This window comes from Agaricus bisporus (assembly GCF_000300575.1).
Source record: "Agaricus bisporus var. bisporus H97 unplaced genomic scaffold AGABI2scaffold_6, whole genome shotgun sequence".
NCBI classification, from domain to species: Eukaryota; Fungi; Basidiomycota; class Agaricomycetes; order Agaricales; family Agaricaceae; genus Agaricus; species Agaricus bisporus.
The window spans coordinates 1,700,621-1,723,735 of NW_006267369.1; the positions used below are offsets into that span (position 1 = coordinate 1,700,621).

At 46.1% G+C, this 23,115-nt stretch overlaps 6 protein-coding genes across 6 annotated transcripts; all 6 read right to left on the reverse strand.

Moving 5' to 3' along the window:
- Nucleotides 1-43: 43 nt before the first annotated feature.
- Nucleotides 44-1,181, reverse strand: AGABI2DRAFT_206283 (hypothetical protein; the record flags this gene model as incomplete). Its single annotated transcript, XM_006462024.1, has 3 exons — nucleotides 611-1,181; nucleotides 225-555; nucleotides 44-169 (listed from the first exon to the last, which is right to left on the reverse strand). The coding sequence occupies exons 1-3, from the start codon at nucleotides 1,159-1,161 to the stop codon at nucleotides 44-46; spliced, it is 1,008 nt and encodes a 335-aa protein (XP_006462087.1). The 5' UTR covers nucleotides 1,162-1,181.
- Nucleotides 1,182-1,359: 178 nt separating this feature from the next.
- AGABI2DRAFT_71386 (hypothetical protein) lies at nucleotides 1,360-2,522 on the reverse strand (the record flags this gene model as incomplete). The annotated part of the gene is made up of 6 exons (XM_006462025.1): nucleotides 1,360-1,419; nucleotides 1,472-1,541; nucleotides 1,597-1,886; nucleotides 1,940-2,046; nucleotides 2,103-2,258; nucleotides 2,315-2,522. 6 exons carry the CDS (start codon nucleotides 2,520-2,522, stop codon nucleotides 1,360-1,362), a joined length of 891 nt encoding a protein of 296 aa, XP_006462088.1.
- Nucleotides 2,523-3,509: 987 nt separating this feature from the next.
- On the reverse strand, nucleotides 3,510-4,525 carry AGABI2DRAFT_193393 (hypothetical protein; the record flags this gene model as incomplete). The annotated part of the gene is made up of 2 exons (XM_006462026.1): nucleotides 3,919-4,525; nucleotides 3,510-3,859 (listed from the first exon to the last, which is right to left on the reverse strand). Coding segments are annotated over exons 1-2 (744 nt in total), but the record flags the coding sequence as incomplete, so codon positions are not given.
- Nucleotides 4,526-6,193: 1,668 nt separating this feature from the next.
- AGABI2DRAFT_223286 (hypothetical protein) lies at nucleotides 6,194-12,413 on the reverse strand (the record flags this gene model as incomplete). Its single annotated transcript, XM_006462027.1, has 21 exons — nucleotides 6,194-6,270; nucleotides 6,323-6,377; nucleotides 6,437-6,555; nucleotides 6,609-7,064; nucleotides 7,120-7,282; nucleotides 7,332-7,426; nucleotides 7,482-7,600; nucleotides 7,653-7,806; nucleotides 7,854-7,941; nucleotides 7,992-8,367; nucleotides 8,422-8,878; nucleotides 8,928-9,152; nucleotides 9,205-9,951; nucleotides 10,006-10,077; nucleotides 10,129-10,359; nucleotides 10,413-10,691; nucleotides 10,746-10,946; nucleotides 10,998-11,480; nucleotides 11,534-11,982; nucleotides 12,038-12,203; nucleotides 12,324-12,413. 21 exons carry the CDS (start codon nucleotides 12,411-12,413, stop codon nucleotides 6,250-6,252), a joined length of 5,046 nt encoding a protein of 1,681 aa, XP_006462090.1. The 3' UTR covers nucleotides 6,194-6,249.
- Nucleotides 12,414-13,163: 750 nt separating this feature from the next.
- On the reverse strand, nucleotides 13,164-14,742 carry AGABI2DRAFT_206289 (hypothetical protein; the record flags this gene model as incomplete). Its single annotated transcript, XM_006462028.1, has 11 exons — nucleotides 14,570-14,742; nucleotides 14,502-14,522; nucleotides 14,397-14,444; nucleotides 14,303-14,344; nucleotides 14,156-14,248; nucleotides 14,078-14,091; nucleotides 13,853-14,014; nucleotides 13,760-13,807; nucleotides 13,671-13,714; nucleotides 13,499-13,618; nucleotides 13,164-13,443 (listed from the first exon to the last, which is right to left on the reverse strand). The coding sequence occupies exons 1-11, from the start codon at nucleotides 14,697-14,699 to the stop codon at nucleotides 13,164-13,166; spliced, it is 1,002 nt and encodes a 333-aa protein (XP_006462091.1). The 5' UTR covers nucleotides 14,700-14,742.
- A 5,751-nt stretch (nucleotides 14,743-20,493) lies between these two features.
- Nucleotides 20,494-22,831, reverse strand: AGABI2DRAFT_178983 (hypothetical protein). The gene is made up of 7 exons (XM_006462029.1): nucleotides 22,549-22,831; nucleotides 22,322-22,488; nucleotides 22,202-22,274; nucleotides 21,959-22,150; nucleotides 21,666-21,904; nucleotides 21,488-21,615; nucleotides 20,494-21,438 (listed from the first exon to the last, which is right to left on the reverse strand). The coding sequence occupies exons 1-7, from the start codon at nucleotides 22,813-22,815 to the stop codon at nucleotides 20,540-20,542; spliced, it is 1,965 nt and encodes a 654-aa protein (XP_006462092.1). The 5' UTR covers nucleotides 22,816-22,831; the 3' UTR covers nucleotides 20,494-20,539.
- Nucleotides 22,832-23,115: the final 284 nt, after the last annotated feature.

Below are 23,115 nucleotides of genomic sequence, written 5' to 3' on the forward strand. Positions count from 1 at the left end.
GTGAGTCGGAGGAAAAGAAAAGATTGAAGGTCCGAGTTCTCCTTCATTCTTTCTTGAGCGAGCGGGTTTTCTTGCGTTGTTCCATCTCTTCTCTCGTCATCTTCGTCCCGAGAATCGTATCCCAATGCACAAAGAAAGGTTGTGCGAAATTCGATTTAATTCCAATAACCTTTCGTAAAACATTTAATACCCCAATGGTGACTCGCCAAACAAGCGACACTTACCTGATGATGAATATCATGATAATCCGCATTATTCGGAGAAAGTATCTGGAGAGGATCAAAGGGCAGGCTATACCCACAATGATCATCCACAGTCTTACAAGTCGACACAATAAAGAACAACATAGCCTGTCTCGTCGTCAACCCAGCTGCCGATTCCGATATAGCCGCACCCAGAGTATCCAACAAAAATCCCTCCACAGGGTGATTATACAATGAACCGAAAGCGTATGGGACATATAATCGATGATGCCATGAATGCACGGATTTATAGAGGAATTTGTTGATGTGCATGCTACGGTGCAGGAAATACTGCCAAGTGTCCATTACGAACCTATTGGTGGAAAGTGTATTAGAGATGGAAAAGTCAAAGATACTAGGATACTTACATAGCGAATCCGAATTGAAGGATGGGTATAGCCCACCAATAAATGAAATAAGCAGCCATGGCAAGCAACTCCTCCTTTCCAATGGCCATACCTAAGAAATACAAACCAGCACCCTTCTCACCACCACCAACTCCAATACGGCCCACCACAAAATCAACTACAGGCCCCAAGAGTCTCTCCCACTTGTGCAGACCCTTGACAACTCGAGCCAATCTAGCCGCGCTTGCTGCGTTTCCACTTCCGATGTTGTCCTCTTCTATCCATACAAGCCCCAAAAGAGTCTGTATAACCTGCTGGAAGGCTACAGCCACTATGACTTGACCTCGTCCAACAAGGTTCTTCTTCTTGATTTCTTCAGACTCGTGTATTCGGTATTTGTCGAGCCATTTCCAACCGGAGATGTCTAGGAGGTGGAAGAATAGAGAGTAAGACCAATAGGCGATAATGGGTACAGCGAGTGTGAGGAGGTGGTCTGGGAGGGTTTCAAGCAGGCTAGCTCGCTGCGAGAAGTAGAAAGGAGGGTCGTAACGGAGGGCGTAAGTGGTGTTCATGGAGGGAGGAGAGAGAGGACAGGGGCGAGGTAGATTCCCACGGGAGCAAGGAGGATTTATACAGCTGGACTACAGTTTTTGATTAACCTTCTTCTACAAAATAATTACGATGCAAGTGCTGCGTTGGAAAATACAGGATATGCGGTCCATGATTAGATAGATGGCTCAAAGCAACGACAGAAAGTACGGTTGAAATCCCTAGGGTTCATTCAGATTATTCAGCAGTGTCGTTAAACACCTTTTTGTCACAAGATCACCCTGGATATCTTTGGTCAGTCCAGAGTCAGGGATAAATATGACATCAGAGTACCTTGAGCAACGCGCTAAAGGTGTTGTCTCTCAAGGGTTCCGGAAGGCATGCCCGAAGGGCTTCGCGGGCACTGTACGCGTGGTCAGTTTCCCGAAATTCCAAAAACGAAAACAGGGCATGCATACCGAACATTGTCGCTTAAGCGCAAATAGCACCGGACAACGTGTTTGAGCAGCCTGACTGCCTGAGTCTCGACCAGTTGATTCACCATATTGCTTAAAACAGTGCCGACGGCGTAGAAGCGCTCATAGGTATGGCAGATGTACGTCAAACCCGTCTCATCGAGGAGGATCTTCTGTACAATGAAAATGGCGACAGTCTTCGAGAGTTCGGAGCCGGTTTCCATGATCCGGAGGCAAAGAGGGATGATCTCTGTCGAAAGCAGGAAATGGATCACCGTGTTGTTGTCGTTTTGCTGATTTCGCAATTAGGATGGAAAGCAGATGTCGGCAATACTCGATGACGCACCTTGACAAGGGCACCGATGACTCCGAGCGAGGTAAGACGTAAATATTCAAAGGGACGAGTTTTGGAAGTAGTATTGAGGAAAGGATATAGAAAAAGTGGTATATGGGCTGAGGCAAGTCAGACGCTGAAAAGAAAAGGCAGATTATCGACGAAAGGGACGAACCGTTGAGAAACAACTGCCTAGTTTCAGAATGAGAAGCGACACATTGGAGTAGGGCAAGGGCATTGCAAACGCGGTTGGACACGTTTGCGGTCAGATTGGGTGGGGAGAGGAGGGGATAGACGGAGACGATTTCCTGCAGCAACGCGGGCATGATGCCTAAGTAGGAGGGTCAAGATGTGTAGAGGGATGGATGGTGGCAGTCGAGGACGCACCAAAGGAGTGCCAGAGGACCAGGGCGAGATCATCGTACTGTTCTCTTTTCTTACTGAGCTCAAGCAGGGCAGTGTCGCGGGTCTCCGAGTCCATGAGCTCAATGACGAGGGCGTATATCTTTTCGTCGTCCTGGGGGCCAGTGACGGAGCTTGCAACAGAGCCCGCAGCCGAGGGTGCGAGCTGGGAGATGTGGACGTACGGGCCCATGAGATTTGGGGGGAGGCCATTGGACGACATGTCGAGGTGGCCCAGGTTGAGGTTCATGCCCATGGGAGCCCTGGGCCGCGGATGGAAGAGTGAGTATATGCGTATGCACGACGACGGAGACGACGCCCACTGCGGCCCGCCCACCATTACATATATGACTAAGCTTCCCACGCTCTACACTACATTACGCTAACTACAGGCCAGCACCGTACTGCAGCAGCCCCAGCAGCCGAAACTGCGCGTCGTCAGCTTCACTCATAATACAATAATAAAACACACCTTTTCGTCCTCAGAGTCCGCAAACATCGACCACGGCGGCCGTCCGCCGAACTCAACCGCGAACGAGTGCGGTATTGCCGCCAGATCCTCGTATCCCTCCTGGGGCTCCTTCAGCGCAGTCACAGCACCCCGTATGTCCAATCTCTCCACCGCCTGCGCCATATCCTGCACACACAAAATTTCAGCGTCCACCCTCGCTTAATCATATGAAAGATCTCACCTTGGGACTGCGATAAAAGTAGAGCGAGTGTGGCGAAAACTTGTAGTACCTCCTTCGCCACACCACAGACTCGTCCGTCTGGATTGTCACCCACCCCGTCATCGCCCCATCTCGCGCCTTGGCTTTCACTTCCTGCTGTGCTTGAGAAATCCTTTGCTTTCTCTCATCATCTTCTCTCCGCTTCGCTTCCTCCTCCGCCTTGATATTATCTTCCGTGAGCCTCTGCTGTGCCTTTCTCCACTCCTCCAACCTCAAGTGTTCTTCCAACCTCTTCTGTTTTTCCACCCTCTTCTTCTCATCTCTCTCCCTAGCTCTCCTCTCCTCGTCCAGCCGTTCTTCTTCTTCTCTTCTCCTCCGTTCAGCTGCAACTCTCGAAGCTTCAGCTTGGATAATAGCTTTCCTTCTCTCCGCTTCTTCTTCCTCCCTCTTCAACATCTCTTGTTTCTCTCTCTTTATGCTCTCCTGCCTCTCTTCCTCAGCTCTCAGCGCCTCCCTTTCTTCCTCCTTCTTCCGCCTTTGTATTTCCATCCTCATCCTAGCTCTCTCCACCGGGTCTCTAACCGCAGATAACCCTCGTGGCTCTGCCCATTTCCCTTTCTTCAAACTTTCCATCCTAAGCATTTGTCCAGCAGTAGGAACGTCTTGAGTCATTCCAAACCCATTCGGATGAATCACAACTACATCTCCCTCTCCCCCACTCCCACCAATATCCTCATGCGAAACAAGAGCATATTCCGACGCATCATGCGCACGATGAAATGACGTTTCGGAAATCTTGGGTAAAACACCAAATTCGTTATGTTCGAGTCCGCGTTTATGCAAATCCAGGTCATCCTCCCTGTGAAATAAATCTGTAAACAAAATATAAAAAACCACATTTTTGGAACGAACACTTACGTATATGCGCGACGCGGTTGTCGATAGGTATACCCATCTCTATCCTTCTCTTCCACCCTCCTCTTATCAATCATACCCAACACCGTAGCATATATTCCTTTATCCTTTGGCGGCGGAGGCGGAGGCATTGAATCTTCCGATTCCCGACTTTCATCCATATCCCCTCTATGTCCATGTTTCTTCCTTCTCAAAAACTGACCCAACGTATGCCCACCCGGTTTTTGATTCGGCTGTTGTTGATCGCCTAAATTAGTCGTATTGTATCTTTGAAGTTCATGAGGATGAGGATCCACACTCCTCAACGGTCTCAAATCCATCGGATCCGCCTTATTGGAGGACATTGGACCGGTTTGCATCTGGTTATAAGGTATAGGCTGAGAAAAACTTCTTCCCATTCGTGTAACAGGCAGTGATGGTTGTTGAGGAAGTAGATCAGTCGCAGGTGAGATGATGTTGCTGTCGGTGGTATAAATAACAGTTCCAGCTGTTGATGACGGTGGTATATGAGAGGATACAGTTCCAGTTCCAGGTCCAGCCACTCCAGAAGCTTGTGTAAACGGGCTAATTGCACCACCGTGATTACCAGAGGGAAAGGTTGGGGAAGAAGGGGAATCCGGCTCGGCCAGCGAACGGGCAATAGTACTATTTGTTAACTGCCAGTAGTCTTCAACTGTCAACATCGCATCGTGTTTCTATAGAAAGGACCGGGCCCCAAGAGGAACAATTAGTTGGCTGTCGTTAGGTACTGAGAACAACGAAAACAATAGATGTATGCGTGGCGTCCGCATCATTCGAGGGTGCAACACCAAGATCAATAGACCGTTGCTAGCCTCGAGAAATCAAAAACATCCAAAACCCCATAAAAACTCACCTTGAAAATCATTCCTAGCCGTCTAGCATGTACCTGTGCACGCGCTAACCAAGAACCGCACCATTTTAAAAGAACGAACAAGTCTATAAAAACATCACCCACTCACCTCGACGAACACCCAAAACACCTTTCGGAACATAACTTATCAATACATATTTCACTTCATCTCTCACAGAAGCTTCCCTCCTCCGTCCATGATAATGTTGATCAAGTCCCTGCGCCCCATATAGCTCGGAATCGGGTACACCAATATCATCCGCTCGTAAAAATCCTATCAATACTTGTTCCATATTTGAAGGATCGAGTTTAGTTTTGAGTTCTTCGAGACCATCTGCACCACATGCGTATAGTGCCAATTCATCTGCCTAATAACCAATAATGATGAATGTAAGTAGTAGTTGAAAGTAGTATCACCCAAAGCGAGCGTGATTAGCACATTGCACAGGTTTAAAAAGATCAAAAACGTACGGTGCTACCAGCATAATGCAACAATAACCTATACGAAGAATAAGTATAAGTGGAAGAAGAAAGAGAAGAAAAACGTACCAATTTAATTCATCATTCAACACCGCTTCATACGCCATCATAATCTCCTTCGAATCCACCAAATTCAACGCCATTCTTTCTTACAAAAATTCCGTATCCACACCAAAAGAAAAGTCGATCAACAAAATACAACAAGCAGGGAAAAGATGAGATGAATATTCCAGCAGGATATATAAGCACAAGAGTGTTGAGAGAGATATAATCAGATAGAGATTTCCAGAAGGAGCGATGAGGGGTGGGGTAAGTAGATTTCGAGTGGTGTGTGTGCGCAGTAAAGGGGTATACAATCAAAATGGATAAATAAAATCGGCAGAGTGTCGTGGGTCGGCTGCTGAATTGGTTGTCAACTGAACTGAAATCGGACACAGCCGTCCCCGCCAAAGCATAGCATATATAGCACCCGTGTCCACAGTGATACTGACAATGAGAACACCCCATAATCCGTGGGAACGTATAGGTTCATCAACATCACTTCCCGAGGACTTTGACTTCACTTTGACTTCATAGTCCATACGCGCCCATTGATTTTTAGAGGTCAAGAAACTATACATTCTTTGGCTGTTGGCATGGGAACTTGCTATTTTTTCATCATGAACTAGACTTCGGAAATGCTCGGTTGAACTATATGAACTATTTGATGACAGGCTGAACCACTTCAAATGACACGATGGAGAGAACGCAATGAGTACAAGGCGTTTCCCCATTCAGTAAATCATTTCTCGTTACCATTTATGATTTCCGCACTTTAACGGCAACTGACAGCCTGGCTAGTGAGAGAGAAAAGAAAAAAGAGTAGATTTGAATCATCCGATTAACTAAAAAAAGACAAAAGAATCACAGCATTATAACAAGGTAACCATATACGACAAGTAGGGGGAGGAAGGAAATTCGTCCAAATAACGTAGGGTTTCCGATCAGTAGAATCCAGTCATCGCCTGCAAGTTGGATATAAATAAAGTGCCCATCATTCTACAAAAAGCGACTCACTGGAGGGACACCATTCATCGAAAGACCATTCATCCCTGGTGCTTGCCCAGTATTCCTACAAAAGGCGTACAGTATCAGTTTCCCGGCCAAAACTTCCACAATCAATTGACGTACCCTCCATAAGTCAACAATCCAATACCAGCCGGATTGATCATGGGAGCCTCAGCCTCAGCCTGCTCCTTTTGTGTATCCTTCTTTGCTCGTTCCTTGACCTCCTTCTCTAGCTGTACCAACTATAAAAGCGATTTAAATTATCGACAAGAACCGGTATACCCATCCAACTCACCTTCTCAACCTGCGACCGCTGCACCTGAATCTTAAACGGCATATAAAAGTCGTTCAAACCATGCAACCACGACAACTCTTCCACAATATCTGCTCTCAGAAGATCGAAGCAGATGAATAATGTCGCGGCAAAACACTCCTTGTTGCCGATATCCACGAAGTACGACAATATCTCCTCTGCGACTTCTGTTGAATTCGATGTGGCCGCAGTGACCATGGCGTCTTTATACAGCTTGTCTTGCTTCGATAGAGCTATTGACTCGTCCCATTTGCCATTCTTCTTGTACAAATGCGCCGCTAATCGACGGAACTCCAAAAGTTCGTGGCGTTCTAACCGGCGAGCCAGGGCAATGTTGTCAAAGTTCTCGAAACTATCGATCGAATCGCGTAGCGTCTTATAGTCTTCCTCCTCAATCAGAAGGTCATTGTAAGCGTCGTTGACTGCTTCAACGTTGAGCTATAGCAAAAACAAGTTAGGGTAATAATTCAGAATTGAAGTGGCAGGAGCTTACATGCTGGACAGCGATGAGGTAGGCGCGGATCAAAGGGACGTGATCGATTTGCCGGAACGTACGAACAACACGAGTGTGATCAATGCGAGGAATAAGAACAGTCAACAAGTCAGTTAAAAGTATTGGCTGCTCCTGGAGGTAGAAAGTCAAGGACTTGTAATAGCTGTGGTGGGCGGTCAGCAAGGTGAAAACATGCTCATTCTTCAACTTACATCTCGACGTTGGCTACCCGAACAATGACTTCCTTGAACTGATTGTGTTCCCAGGCATCAGCAGAACGCTCGATCATGGCAAGAGCAGCGTTGTCCTTCAATGGAAGTCATAAGAAATATCCAAGCTTCAACACACCCAATTACACTCACAAATTCGTCATATTTGATGTAGAGGTATACTAGCTCAGGCCATAAATGAGCTCGCTCAGTTGCCTTGATGACCTTAGGAATGTTGATACGAGCAACAAACAGCTTGATGTGCTCCATCACTAGAATGAAATTAATGAACACCGAGAGGAACTGATGAAGTATAAAACGTACGCTTAGCTGGTTTGTACTTGCTGAGGAGGATTGCCATTTCAGTGAATATACCCATGTGAGCTCGCTCCAAACTCAATCCAGCTTCAAGAAGGTTGATGACCTCATCAAAGTGACCAGCCCTCTCATACATGCTGATGAGGGCAGGGAGTTCCTCCTGTAGAATACATGAGTAACCGCCTCAACGTAGGTATAAGTACTTACAGCGTGCACCACGATATGGAGACCACAAATTTGAGCCAGACGGAACTCGGACTTGCCGATACAGGCTTTGTGCACTTGTTTCCAAACTCTGGAAATTTTCTCAGCCAAATATGCTCATGTCGCTGGTCAACCACTTACTGAGTATTTCCTGCCTTTCTGGCACTCTCTACAGCAGCCTGATTCTCTCCAAGGTAAATCAACGTCGTAGCCAACCTTGCCCAATTCGAAATACTCGTGAACAAGAGTTTAGCGGCTTGGTATAAATCGTCCTCGAAACATTTCTCTCCAACCTCGAGAACATCAGCGACATTAGTCATGCCCAAGAAATCTTCCATATCGTGAAGCCTGTCAGTCTTAGCGTAAGCATATGCGAGCTCAGTATCGATCTTAGGCTCGCGAAGAGTCTTGCGGGCCATTTGGAGATATCGCACGAGATCATCATGCTTTCCGGCACGATTGGCAATCTCGATGACTTCTTCAAAGTTAGAAGGATCCTCAGCTTTGATGTAAGAGTCTACACAACAACCCATCAACTCTTACCATCGTCAGACACGAACGGGACACGCACCAACTGAATCCTTGATTCGCATAACATCCAACTGGGCTTTTGCCAACCGACTCCAAACTTCTGGCCTATTGACCTTGTTGGCATAATCTTGACCACGGTCGATTGACACGATGTGCTCTACGAGTACATTGATGGCCTGCGCATGCTGCTCATACTTCTTGTAGATCGTAAACGCCTCCTCGTACAACCCTTTGTCGATCGCGATCTTGGCAATTTCCGCAGGGTCGTAGTTCTGCAGCTTGTTGATATATCCGACAACTTTGCCCTTGTCGGAATTGATGGCAGTCAGGAGCAACAAGTTCTGTAAGCTCTTGTTATCGCTGAATGATGAGGGTTCTATGATGATCTTTTCAAGCAGCTCGATAAGCTCGATTGGCAGATTGGCGGAGATGAAGGCCTTGACAGTGACTGATACATCATCAGGATCAGTGGACTCGGGAATGGCTGTTGCAACGATCTTCAAACGACTGAGTATGAAATCAAATAACCGACGTGAAAGAGCTTACTTGGTCAATCAAAGACCGTCGGTGAATGTTGTCATCCACAAGAACTTGCGCCCACAGATCGAGTTCGCGACGCTTGACGAGATAACGAGCTTGCTGCTTGAACATAGAATTTTCGTTGGTAATAGAAATCAACTCTTCGTCGCAGAGACCCTTTGCATAGGCTATGTACGCCAGATATGGGTCACGAGCCTCGCAAAAGCGACCGACAACAAGAGGATCATAGAGCTACGGTTGTCAATATTAAATCGCATTTGAATATCGAGTGAAAAAAGCCTACGTTGTTTTCCTTGAGGAACTGTTCTGGGTTACTGTTGCTGTCAATGTAAATCTTTGCCACCGCATTGAAGACGGCAGTATCCTGGCTCCCGGCCTGGACACGAGCCTCCAGCCAGGGGAGGATCAATTTAAGCCTATTCCTATGCTCGACCTCATTAACAAGCTCGTCGATGGGGAAGGTCCCTTGGACGCTAGCGAGCAAGCCTTTGATCGTTGTTTCGTCGCAATCAACGTCAAGGAGACCACCAATAACCTGAGGTGTTCGAACGGAGTTGACCCGTTGAACGTATACCTCGATGAATTTGACGAGACCGTTCTGGTACAGATAAAGGACGAGATCATGAACAAAGTCGAAGCGGTCGCAGACAATAATGAGTGGAAGTTGGTCGGATAATTTAGCCTCTTTGAGGAAGTTCTTGACCTTCTCGGGATTGTAGTAATTACTCTCCCTGCAGATGCGCTCGACTTCACGGATTTGACCCGTACGCGTCGCGGCTTGGATATACTTGAAGTGTACCTCTGGATCCTGGCTAAGGTTAACGACCGAACCTAGATAGTAATATAACCCTTCAAAGCTCTTGTAGCTCTCAAACATCTCGATGAGCTTGACAGGGCCAAGAATGTCGGAGTATTTGGTAGCGATCTGGACCACAACTTGGAGATTTTGGCGGATATTGATGCGCAACATCTCGTTGAGACAAGCCATAGACTGCTCGGGGGTAAGCCTGCTGAAGTAGTTGACAAGCCACTGTGCAGGTATCATTGATCAGCGGCATCTCAATTTATATTGTAATTCACTTACGTCGGGTTGTAAAGTAGTGGTGTGAACGATGGCCCGTTTGATGTCGGCCAAATCCTCGTAATGTTCCAGCGCCTGAGAGAAGAAGTCAGAACGTATCCGCAGGGTACGATTCAGTGGACCCACCCGTTGCAACAAGCCAGCTTTCTCGCAAAGATTAGCAATCCTGGGCCGATCATAATGCGTAAACATTTCATTCCCAAGAATAGCATCAGCAACTTGAGGTGCATGAACAAGGTTCATCTCGAGCAATCTTGTTTGGAGGTGACCTTGCTCTGGTTTGTTGTCCTTGAGAGCGTCCAACAAGAAGGAAGTTGCAGGTTGAATCATGTTCTGGGACATAAAGATGTCCACGACCTGCAAGGCTCCGTATGAGAGACAAATCAAGGTCACGATTCAAAGAAGCATACCCTTTCGATATCAACAAGTGGTCCCGATTCATCATTCACCAATTGGGCGGCGAACTCGGCACCTTTTTCGGGATTGGTGCGCATGACATGCTGGAGCAAACCAACGAAATCGGGTGTGAAACCAACCTTCTTAGAGTATAAGACGATCTTATCGGTTTGGCCCGTCTCTGCAAAGCAAGCAATGACTTTGCTCGGTACATTAGCACGAAGATAAACAGAGAGCGCGAGGGACATGTCGTTAAGACGAACGATGTCACCAAGTTCCTCGGAACAGGTGAGCTATAGGACATGATTAGCCCAATATACGACAATAGGTATCACCGGCACACGAACCTTGTTCTCTTTGAGCCATTTCTCGAGAAGCTGCTTCCTCCCCTGCTGGAGAACAGGCCGTGCAAGCTCCAGAGATTCGAGATGGTTGAGTTCACCCTTCTCAAGCAGGATGCCAAAATACTGGAGAATGGGGGAAAGTCCACCAGGAGGAGCGGGGGCCGATTTGAAAGCCTCGATGACTTGGTTGGTTCGCAAAATACCCTAAACGCTCAATCCAGTACTATTCAGTCCATTAGATGCAGTTCGACTCACTCTGGGAGAGTTGGCAGCAACCTTGGCAGCCTCACCATATTGACCAGAAGCGAACAGCTGTTGATACTGTTTGATGTAGAGGTCATCAGCGCCAGGTAGGTTAGCCCTGCTTGCCAACTTGAACGCCAGCTCTGTGTTGTTCAGGCTCTGTAAGATATAGGGCACAATCGTCTGTTCGTCAATGTTGACACTGAGAACTTGTCCCTTTTTGTTAACCCCGATGATGCCGTTCGTCGCCTCATGCTCGGCCGTGACGAAAATCGTCTCCCCGGATATACGGTTCATGTAGATGCAGACACCAGTTTCAAGGTCATAAAGATGGATGAAGCCGAACTTCGTGACGAGGTAGATTATACCATGCTTCTTCGACACTTGCATGGCAACTGGGAAGTCACTGGTTGCTTCAGGGGGGAAGAAAACCTCAACTGCACGTTTGGTGAATGGCGGATCAGGAGCCTGGTGATCAATCTCGACGATTTGGAGCTTTTTAACACGTTTAATCAGTCATAGGTAAGGCTGACTCTGAACGTACACACCTTTGCCCCTGTGGCTGTACGTACAGCAAAGGTGAAGAGCTTTGTCGATTTTTGATGGCCGTCCAACTTCAATTCAGCAAATGCAGCAGCGTGACCCTCAATGGCTTGAGAAACGCCCCGGTCCTTACTGTAAAGCTGCATGGATCCCTTAACCTTGAACGCAGAGGGGTTTGTCGCATTTGAGGAGATGCCAATAAGAACAAGCCATTTCTCGTCGGGCGTCACGCGGTAGTTAATGATCTGGGAACCTGCAAGTGTCGGGTGACGATCGAAAATCTTTTGGGGTGGCGAGGTTTGATCGGAAATTGACCAGTGGTGTACCGCCGATTCAGTGACCATGCCGATAGTTGTGTCTGAAATCCACTTCCAGAATACAACATCCTCGTTCATCGTATGTGATTTGACCTTTTGCTTCGTCTCTATGTTAAAAATCTGGAGCGTTCGCATTGCTTGTAGGACGGGATTATCAGGTTGACGTCACTAAATCTTCACGCAAGCCCTCACCTTTCAAAGCCAGAATCTTTTGAGAGGGATGCATAATAGCAGAGTCGGCAGAAATGGGTCGACGGAGAACATTATTGGCATCCCCTAGGTCGATGATGACGACTTGGTTTTGTTCATTAATTCGTTCCCGTACACAGATAAAGCGGTCGGATTCTAATGTTAGTGACTGCAATAGAGGATAATATTGAGCGTTCGGTCACAAGAATCAAATTTTCAGGAAGTACCTGCGATGTAAAGACGAGGACAACGTTAACAACATGCGCACGTCAGCGTCGCGTCAACTCACCTGAAAGGATATCGATGCTGGCTGTACTCCGATACTAGAGAGCTGGAGATGTTCACAGAATGCGATGGGTTTTGAGTAGTCCAAAGCCATGGTGGAAGTCGTGTCCAGGCAGGACGCTGCGGGATAGGAACTCGCGTCGATCCGAGGTAGGGATGGCTTATGCGTTGTTTACATCTATTATGCTACAGCACCGATCCTTACCTACTTACTCTCTGCCGGGGTACTTACCAAGTGTTCGGTAGAATGGACACGAAATATCAAGACTAACAATCTCAGTAAGCACATAATGGTATACACATATCAGTACTGATCTTCATCTCACTCTGCTTTCTTTAACAGTCACTCCAATTAGGCTCTCGGCGGAATACAGGCCCAGGAAGGACGACTGCTTTGTGCCCATTCCAGCCGTATGAGTTAATTTCAACACTCAGAATAAAGAAGACCACTACAGTGTTCACCCATACCCTAGCTCAGTACTCGATGGCGACTCATAAAAACACCATTCTCTGTTTCTAAACCGTAACCTGAAAAGATTGAGGCACACAAAGAACCGTCGAATTGACGAAACATACTTGATGCGCCCGGGACGACTCAAGTAGTAATTCTCACATTCAGGTTTTGAGTGGCGTCATTGACAGAACGCGGCTATGGCCTGAAGGGAACATAAATTTTCAAAGAACTGTCGACGAGGCCCCTTGATATCAGCTTACATCCGGGTTCCTTCGAATTCAACGAACGACGGACCACGGAGTGTCTCCATAGCCACACAATGTAAATCATGAAGAACATGAATGAAATTGCGTTACAATACACTTTATGGTGCGGCTACCATACATAACTCTACTCATCTTCCTGCGCCTCGTGTAACGCAACTTCGCCATCTTTCTCCTCACTGAAACTGTACATAGGAAAATCCATGAGGATCGTCCTCTTTATGATCCTCGGGAGCGGTCCATAGATGGACGGGGGGATAGGTATAAGGATTGATGTATTCTGTAGATATTCCTGGTAGTGTTTCCAGGCACTCGCGTATTGAGTATCCCGTCCGTTTGACAGCAAGAAGAATCTCTTCGCCGTTGGTTTCTCCGCAGTTGGAAGACCAGAACCGAACATCAAGATACTATCATAACTCAGGTGCTTTTTCTTTATCAAGTCTGACATGCGAATGTACTCACATGAATGTAAGCAGCGGTGACACCACCGATCCATACAGGGCAGATTTACTTGAGGTTGGAAGAGAGCCATTGGTCGCTGGTGAGATACAAATCATCCAAATCCCCCACCAGCATAACATTCTATCATGCGCTGTTAGAAGACAGAGTTTCCATATCAGGAAAATAGACATACTCCCCGAAATAAGGAGGATGACGGGACCATGCCCAAAGACCTCGCTGTTCGTACTCAGTCACGAATCAAATCTGGAGATTAAAGCTCACATTTGTGGGTAGTCCCTTTGGAATTTTGTTGCGCGATTTATAATAGTACTGAACAATGGTGAGGACCTCAACAAAGGGTGCGATAATACACACCTTTTGTTGATCGGCAACAGCCTCGACACTGAACCCTAATGCCCAGATGATAATTCCTGCTATATCCCTGCCAGTGCCGAACTTGGGATTATCCCCACCAATTCGTTTGTCGGACACGGCAGGCGAGTTGAGGATGACGACAGGTAAGGAGACAGTCCAAACCTTGATAAGCGGCGACACGCCTGTCAGGCTCAAGTGCGCTGTAGACTAACAATAAACGCGTACCCAAAGTATTTGTCCTGCAAACAGGTAAGTTATGCTTAATGGTGAAACTTCATCTATGCGGAAAAGGTATTATCTCACCAATCCAAAATCCAAGAAACTTGAAGATATGGGACCTGATGTTGTCAAACCGAGCATCTCTTCCAGTTTTAATGACACGGAACAACAAGAAACCTTGATTTTAGTGATTCAGTGGCTTTAGATGACAGCGCATATATCTTGACTGACTTGCGATCCTGACGGCCCAAACCATGACTAGTGCGCTCGCCACTATTGTTGATCGTCAGAAGAGGATTTAATCGAAAGCGCCAACGCAACTCACCAATATTGCGAGCATAGAACGTGTTTCCGATTAACAATGACAATAGTGCTGCCAACAGAGCTCAGTATGTTGACCTCGTACGGTCGAGACGCGCATGATCCTAACCTAGTACGAAGAAGTTGGATCCTTCGCAAATCAGTGACCAGTCTATCTAGATGTCGCTAGTTCCTTACCTCCCGTGAAGTCTGTGATTTTGTCCACCTTGAGCGTATAGGCAATGGCAAATCCACTCAATTGCCAGCCTACAGTTACCAAGAAGGTGAGAAGCAGGTAAAACCGGTCCAAAGCGTGGACAGGAACCATGGTTCTTGGAGTCCTGATATTTCTCGGCGAAACAAAATAAACGTATAAGAACGAGTTGTTTGCCTAGTCACTGGCGTTATTGCGTAATAGTGAGTTGACATTGTCTACGCGCAATGGATCGATCATTAATGACAGTTTTTTAAAAATTATTCGCCACGACATATGCTAAAACGCAAGTCGAGGGTAACATAATCTCCCGATCAAATTATTCCAATTACGCGGCAAAGCGATATCTAGCTACATCGGTCGTCTAATTATGCCAGAAAACTCCCATCAACCCCAGTGTTTCGACGGCCCACCGGTAAGCTCATTATAGCCCTAGTCTCCTCCGTTGTATCCTCCCAAATCCCTCCTAACCCAAAATGCTAGAGAAGGGTTGAGAGATGAAATGAAAAGAGGACGAGGAAAGAGAGGGAGTGGACTCACATACGTAGGAAACCTGCAAGCGCTTGCAAACTCTACATACGACCCTGCTCCCGAACCAATTATCACTTCCGAAATCAGCGAGCGCCGTACTACGTGTCTTGGAGGCTTTGATGTTTACATGAACCCATAACCGAACGACTAATATTTTGAAAGTCGAATAAACGGCATTAACAATCTGTACTTTGACGGTGTATTCTTTGAATAGAAAACGTACCATCCATATACGCCGGTCCTCCCCGCGGTTGAAAGACGTGCATACATTCTTGAAGCATAGGTTCCCCCTCCCCATCGACATATAAAAATGATAATAGTGAGAAAATGAAAAGTAAGAAAGAAGTAAAGTAAAAAAGGGGGGAACCATTGGAGAGCTTTGCAGGACGACCAATCCCACGCCGCCTTCAATGCCAGAGTTGGTCATGCTCTGACATTGCCAATGATCCCCAAAGAAGTTACATGAAAAACAAAACTACAGGATATAGTAACTACGAAAGAGAAGTAAAAAGCATTACCTTATCTTGAAACTTGAGGGTCGCGCAAGCCTTGAGGTTCACACCTTAAACGCCCAGGAAAACAGTAAGATAGATCGTAACATCAAACAATAATCAGGCGTTATAATTACCAGCGTCAGATCGGCGCACTCGGCCAAATACCTGATTACACTATGTTTAGCGATCATCTCAATGGGAAGAATGATGAAGACTTGCTTGTATCCAACTCCGTTTCTCGCTCCGCACTAAAAAAAGTTATATAGACAGGATACGAGAGAAGAAGAAAAGAAAGCCCAATACAAATCCTGACCTATAAGCAATGTTTAAATAAACATTTAAAGTGATGCGGAGGCGATAACTTACCAATGTACCATCCTTGTTTCGATTCCGGTTCCTGTATAGTACTAAAGAAAAGTTAACAGCAAAGACACATAAGAGATACAGAAAGAAAGAAACGGTCCAGATACGTAGCCTGCCCGACCTAAGCAACGTGTAAATATAAAAACCGTAAAGGACATGAGAAAAAAGCTTCTCACCAATGTACCATCCTTGTTTCGATTCCGGTTCCTGTTTAGTACCAAAGAAAAGTTAACAGTAAGGACACATAGGAGACACAGAAAGAAAGAAACCGTCCGAATACGTAGCCTGCCTGACCTAAGCGACTTGTAAATGTTAAGCGTAAAGGATATGAAAAAACCAACTCACCAATGTACCATCCTTATTTCGATTCCGGTTCCTGTTGAAAACCAAAGAAAAGTTAACAGTAACGACACATAGGAGACACAAAAAGAAAGAAACCGTCCGAATACGTAGCCTGCCCGACCTAAGCAACTTGTAAATCATGTTAAGCGTAAAGGATATGAAAAGACCAACTCACCAATGTACCATCCTTGTTTCGATTCCGGTTCGAGTTTAGTACTAAAGAAAAGTTAACAGCAAAGACACATATGAGACACGGAAAGAAAGAAACGGTCCAGATACGTAGCCTGCCTGACCTAAGCAACGTGTAAATGTCAAAAGCGTAAAGGACACGAAAAAAAAAACAACTCACCAATGTACCATCCTTGTTTCGAGCACCAGTTCCTATCTGACCTAACAAAGATTAGATAGAAAAACCCAGAGGAATATAGAAAGAAAGAAAATGCTTAGCGTTAAACCGTCGTCACCTCACCTAAACGGGGGTTTAAACGTGCACATAAGATAGACGAGAACGTGTGACTCACCGATGTCCTCTGTCTTCTTCCTGCCCCGTTTCTTGACATGCACTAGAAAAACTAAAGTAGAATGTCAGAAAAATAAACGACTACAAGAACAGAAAGTGAAGAAGAAATCCTAGCCTAATACTCATCCTAGCCTGGGCAACCTATATTACACAATAAAACTGAGTGATATTTGAACACAGAGTACTATGAATGCGAAAGTGATATCTCACGTTTATTCACTGTTCCTCCCGGTTTCGTTTCTTGACTTTGCCTTAAAGATAGAAGGTTAGATAATTCGAAACAGAAGAAAGACGAATGAAATGAAGAAAAAGGACCATATAACCTAGCCATCGAACATGAGTGTGACATTTCAACAGGAGTGAAACGGCAAGATACGCACCGTTCTTCCCTACGTAATTCCTCTTCGGCGACTCTTCTTGCTTAACATCTGTATAATCAAAAAGGTGAAAAGATGCCACTCCAAGGATGAGAAAAAACAGAAAGATGATAGAATGCTTAGCCTAACTATCAAGCATGAGCTATACGTGGATAGGAAGATAGCGAAACACTCACTCTTGAGGTATCACGCTCTTGCAGCCGCTAGCCACCTAAAAGAATTGAAGTAGTATAGAGAATATGAGAGTAGATACCAGAACACTTGCAAAACCATTAATCTTCTACCATGTCTCTTCGTTCGTCTTCTTTCGCCGAGAACCTAAAAAGAAAGACAACAGCACACGAACAAATAGCAGAAGGGAAAGAAAGATAGAAAGGGGAGGGGATCATTGATTGGCCTCCTGAGATGACCGTCCCAGTCAGCCGCCACAACGAAGGTTTGGTCAAGTCTCCATTGCCAATAACCCCCAAAGTACATGAAAAAGAGACAACAGGAGATGGTAGCTACAAGAGAGAAAAAGTAGCGACTCACACGGTTTCATTCAAGAACTGCTTCAGGGCTTGAGGAAAAGGCGGATGATACACCGGTCGGCTCGTCCTAAAATGTAATCCGGAAAAGGTGAGAAAACTCTTAAGGAGACCGGAATATGTAACTACAACAGAGGAGGAAAGATACCTATTCGCTTGAAGACGGTGCTTGATGGCTTGAAGAAAGGAAGGATGGATGGTACATGGTCTTATATGGTCGGCCTGCCTGTAAAGTTATAAAAAAACCCAAAGGGAAAGAGAAATAGGAAAAGAGATCATACGTAGCCTACTGGGTGCTTGATGGCTTGAAGAAAGGAAGGGAGGATGGTACATGGTCTTATATGGTCGGCCTGCCTGTAAAGTTAGAAAAAAACCCAAAGGGAAAGATAAATAGGAAAAGAAATCATACGTAGCCTACTGGGTGCTTGATGGCTTGAAGAAAGGATGGAAGGATGGTACATGGTTTATATGGTCGGCCTGCCTGTAAAGTCAGAAAAAAACCTAAAGGGAAAGAGAAACAGGCAGGAAAAGAAATCATACGTAGCCTACTGCTTAACCCAGCTGTTGAGAAGGTTATTAAGCCGGATCGACTTTGGAAGAAGATGACAAGCGGACCTTGGGAAGCCGCTTGAAGTAGTCCGTCCGCTAATTGAACTTGTTCCAGTCGCTGCACGAAAATTGAACAACGCAGAATATCAAGCGGACCATAAACTACTCACATGTCGTTGAATATCGTAGCCGCCTTCAGTGCTTTAACCGATCTATAATTGTAAGTAGTATGAAAGGCCCACTGAACGGGTGCCAGCAATGGATTAAGAAATATCACCTCTTCCTTCGTCAGGTATTCGTCACATGCTCCGTATGTTCCGTCCAAGGGGTAGGGTGCTATGAGTGTCCGCATCTTGTGCCATACGTGGGCGATCGCAGCGTAATCTCTAAAATAGATACTAGGAATCAGTCTACCATTGCGTGACTCACCGGGTTCCCAGAAAGGAATATCTGGTAGACGTTGTCAGCAACACAGCGCAGAAGATAGACCACTGGTATGATAATTACCTCCGTCGAGAGCAGCGCATTCAGCGGTAACGGTGCTTGAGGTGAATTCGAATAGCGTAAGTCTTCCGTCGTCGCCGACCATGATCTTCTCCGTCGAAATGCTTCCGTGGATGACTCCTCGTTGATGCATCAGTTGGACTGAGTGAATAAGCTGGGCTATCGCGTGGACCGTATCTTGTAGACCGAAAGATCGACCGCATTTTTGAAGGACTTGTGCGAGCGGGACTTGACCCATCCACTTCTACGATTAGACGATGACGAGGTGAGATGAGGACCTGCATACATAGCCAGAAACAGTAGATATACCAGGAATATGTAACGATCAATCGGACCGCCACCGAGATATTCAAAGTGGGCGATATTGGGTATGCCTCGGACACGTTGCAGGGCGTTGAGTTCACGCTTGACGATCTCGCTGGTGCGTTCATATTCAGAACGGATCCACTCCATAGAATACCGGTGTCGACTGTGGAAAGCAAAAGTGATTGCCCAGAGGGCACTCTCTTGAAAAGCGCAACACTCGTCGACTTGGACATCTCCGAGGTCCTTAGAAAAATGTGCCAATATATTATTCGCTTCCAATCGTGATGTAGGAGGTGTCGGGAGAGTCGCTTGACCGTTCGAAATCTTGCGCTGGGTTACGCCGAGGTTCCCCTGTGACGCTATAGAAGATGTCGGGTCCGACGGTGGAATTGGACTGCCAAAGGCCCCATGTTAGAAATATAGACTCCGAAGGATTCCATACTTACCAGAGTCTTTGAACTTCAATTATCTCCCGTAAAAGGGTTCGTACAAGTTGTCCTTCTAGAGTGATGGGAGAGGTTGTCGTGGGTGTCGATGAAGTTGGGTTCCTGTGCGAAGACTCGTGCTGGATGCTATCGAGCTTGGCAGCTGCGAATAAATTGATGAGCAGACCATAGAAGAGTCAGATATTATTTTACTTTGAATAATAGTCTCATCTCCTCCAGCGTTGCGTTCCTCCTCGATACTGGGAGGCTTGGCCTGACCGTCGGAAGGCTCGTCCTGTGCACAAGAACTGAGCTCGACGACTTAAAATGTTATTTGTTAAAAAAAATAGGCGAAACATATTATCAAAACTAACCCGGCGATGAGATCTTATCGGTCTTCCCGGGGTATTCAATCCCTGGGGCAAGAGTTGTCTGAACGGCTTCAACAGGCTTCATCTGAGTCTTTGCGTGGGCCAGCCCCCGCAGTACACCTCTGAGTTGTTTTCCACCGACGACCAACCTCTTTCCAAATTGCTTAACACGTCCCGAAAACCCGCCGGTCCTCGAAATGATTCGCGGGGATTCCTCGTCACTAGAAGTATGAGCTATAGACGCGTGCATATGTAGCGAAAAATGTGAAAGCTGTTCGTTGGTTTATAGGAGAATTGGAATAGTAGATGGTGGTTCGTGTTTTGGAGATACAATTTAGAAGGCCCCACATTTATACCTGGGAGTGAAAGAAAGGAGTTTGCGTTATCCGCGAGACATTTTTTCGCGTGAACCAGAGGTACCAGGGACTTACACGGGACACGTTCAGGGCTGCGTCCAAAAGTCCAGCGGTTAAGCAGTCGTCGATCAAATCAATCTTTAATTCAAGTAGATCAATGCCAGATTGATTGACGGGTGTACCATAGGTTGATTAAACGCCATCGTGTAACCGTTCTTTTAATAGTTTCGAACGTAAACGCATGCAAAGAAGAACATGAAATATATCACATAATAAGGAAGAAACATGCCTATCTGAACTTTTTTAACGGATCCGACTTCTTCTTTCTGCTCGAACCGCCCTTCCCCTGTTTCCCACCTCTTTTAGCTCCGACTTTCTTGAATGGCACAAATCCGTTTTTCTCTGCAGCGACCAGACTCGAATCTTCGCCTGCCTGTACAGATGCCATTTTTGGTAACAGGTACTTTGGGATATGCCTCATGTGCGGTTGAACTCTAGCAGGTCGTAGGGCCTTGTCGTGGCGCAAGTGCTCCAAATCCAGTGGATTGTCCTCAAAATATGCTTTCAGCTTGTCCGAATTCAGAAGCTCATTCTTCAACTCTTTGATTCTCGCTTCCTTGATTGCTGCTCTTGTCACGCTCCTCAGCGCGTCCTCCATACGATATCTGAAAGCCTCCACCTGTCGCATATCGAACTTGTATTCTTTTATCTGCGATCCCCTAGCAGCCTGCTGTTTCTCGATACGTTTGAAAACGCGCGGGTCATTTTGAGCGCTTGGTAGACATCCAACGACTTTGTTTTTACCCCATTCGGAGGATGGAATGACGAAGGATAGCGACATTCCTGTTCTACCTGCGCGAGCAGTTCTGCCCACTCTGTGGGTGTATGAACGAGTGGATGTAGGAAGGTCGAAATTGAGCACACAAGCAACGTCGACAAAGTCCACGCCGCGAGTAACGCCGTATTCCTTGTCGAGTTTGTTTGCACGCTTGCTTTTTTTTGTCGACTTGACACTTTGATCTTCAGATTGCTTTATACGTTTTTTGGTAACGGGTGAAGGAGATGAGGAGGATCGTTTGCGTTTGGGTCGGGAACTCTCGTCCGCGCCTGTATTTTGATCTCCTTCTTCACCTGAACCATCAGCTCCGGGCACCTCACCTTCAGTAGGGTCTCGTTGAGTGGATGTAACTATATCGAAAGAGTCAGCTGAGAGTCGCGGTTTACGGGACAGACTCACATTCTTCCTTCTCTTGTTCCTCTTCTCCTTCTCCTTCGCTCTCGTCGTCCTTCTCTGCCAAGCCGCCCTCGTCTGTCGCGATGATATAATCATATACACCTTTGTTAAATTCTTGTACTGTGTGGTACCTAACCATTAAAATGTAAAAGAAATATTCGAAAAAAGATACACTTCCCACCTCGAGTTTAACGGTAATTCTGAATTGAGAACGCAACTTTTGATCGAAAATTGTTCCAAAAACAACTTCAAACGATAGCAACGATCGACATCATTAACAAAGAGGATGCATTTGCCTTTGACGAGTTTGAGCTTCAGAATGACATAAGTCAAAAGAAATTTGTCGACTTCGGAACATTGGACGGCATATTGACTGAGAGACGCTGCTTCGTCTTCGGCTTCCTCAAGTTTTAGGATAGCCTTGAAACATTGGGATCAGCAAAGACATTAGAACGCCGCGATAAGTAAACTTACAGGATTTCGAAGTGTAATTCCTTTCAGCATTTCAACATCTTCGGTCATAGTGGCACTCATCAAGAAGCTTTGATGCACTTTTGGTAGGTATGAGCAGCTGAATATTTGGCGAATATCATGATCATGGCCGTAGGATAGAATGAGATCCGCTTCGTCAATGACAAGTGTGTCTAACGCGGAGAGTGAAAGTGTCTGAAACAATGTAAGTAACAACTTTCGCGGGGACGCTGGAGGAAGAATGACCTTGGCTTGGAGGAGGGCCAGTGCGCGAGAAGGTGTTGCGACGACAACGTCTGGATGATCGGAAAGTAGTAACCTGTTTGCTTTTAATGTTTGTACAGCTGAACAATCAAAGAAACTTACCGCTGCAGATGTGCAGTCGTACCGGATGCGACGTTGATCACGACAACATCTTTGTCACAATACTTTGTTGCACCTTTCAAAAAAGAAGTCACTTGTTCCGCAAGCTCCCTTGTTGGGACGAGAATTAAGGCCTTGGTTTGATTTAGAGCTCCCTCGCCTGCGTCTTCCTATATATCACACACACATATCAATTTTTGTTAAGAATATATTGGACTAGGCGGACTCACCACTGCTTTATCCTTCCCTTTTCCCTTTCTCAACAATATCTTTTGAATGATAGGCAAACAGTACGCAGCGGTCTTACCGCTCCCAGTTCGGGCTCGAGCCAGGATATCCCGATGTTCGTCCAATGCGAGAGGGATAGCGCGAGCTTGAATTAAAGTTGGACGAGCAAAGCCCATGTCAGCGAGGGCTCTCAGAAGTCGTGCATCTAGTATGTTTGAGAATGCCGAAAAGGTCGTTGCATGTTCAAGAAGTCGTGCATCCGGCGCCATCTTCTGGAGGTCGTTTACAAAACTTGTTTGCAAAAAATCCTATCTGCATTGATTATGTAATTGTTTCGACTTCTCTTGTGAAGGAGAATCTTGGCCGGTTGGCCCTTTTGATTTCGACTTGTCAATTCGAGTTGCACCACATCCTAGCCTGGAGGACTGCAATTTGCAATTCAAACTCAGTATCCAAAGAACGCCAAGTCCCAACAGGTTGATCCAGAGTCTCTGAGAACACTGTGTCGTCAGCATCATCTACACTGTCTCTGCACTGTCAACCTTGCATCCTTCAACACAGAGGCCTTA

What these genes read in the sequence shown, in the direction of transcription:
- AGABI2DRAFT_178983 (XM_006462029.1), bottom strand. Translation starts at nt 22,815, where the DNA reads ATGGCGCCGGATGCACGACTTCTTGAACATGCAACGACCTTTTCGGCA. An exon ending in AAGGGAAGGATAAAGCAGTG is followed by an intron (nt 22,489 to 22,548) that starts GTGAGTCCGCCT and finishes TGTGATATATAG; the next exon opens with GAAGACGCAGGCGAGGGAGC. An exon ending in GAATTACACTTCGAAATCCT is followed by an intron (nt 21,905 to 21,958) that starts GTAAGTTTACTT and finishes CAATGTTTCAAG; the next exon opens with GCTATCCTAAAACTTGAGGA.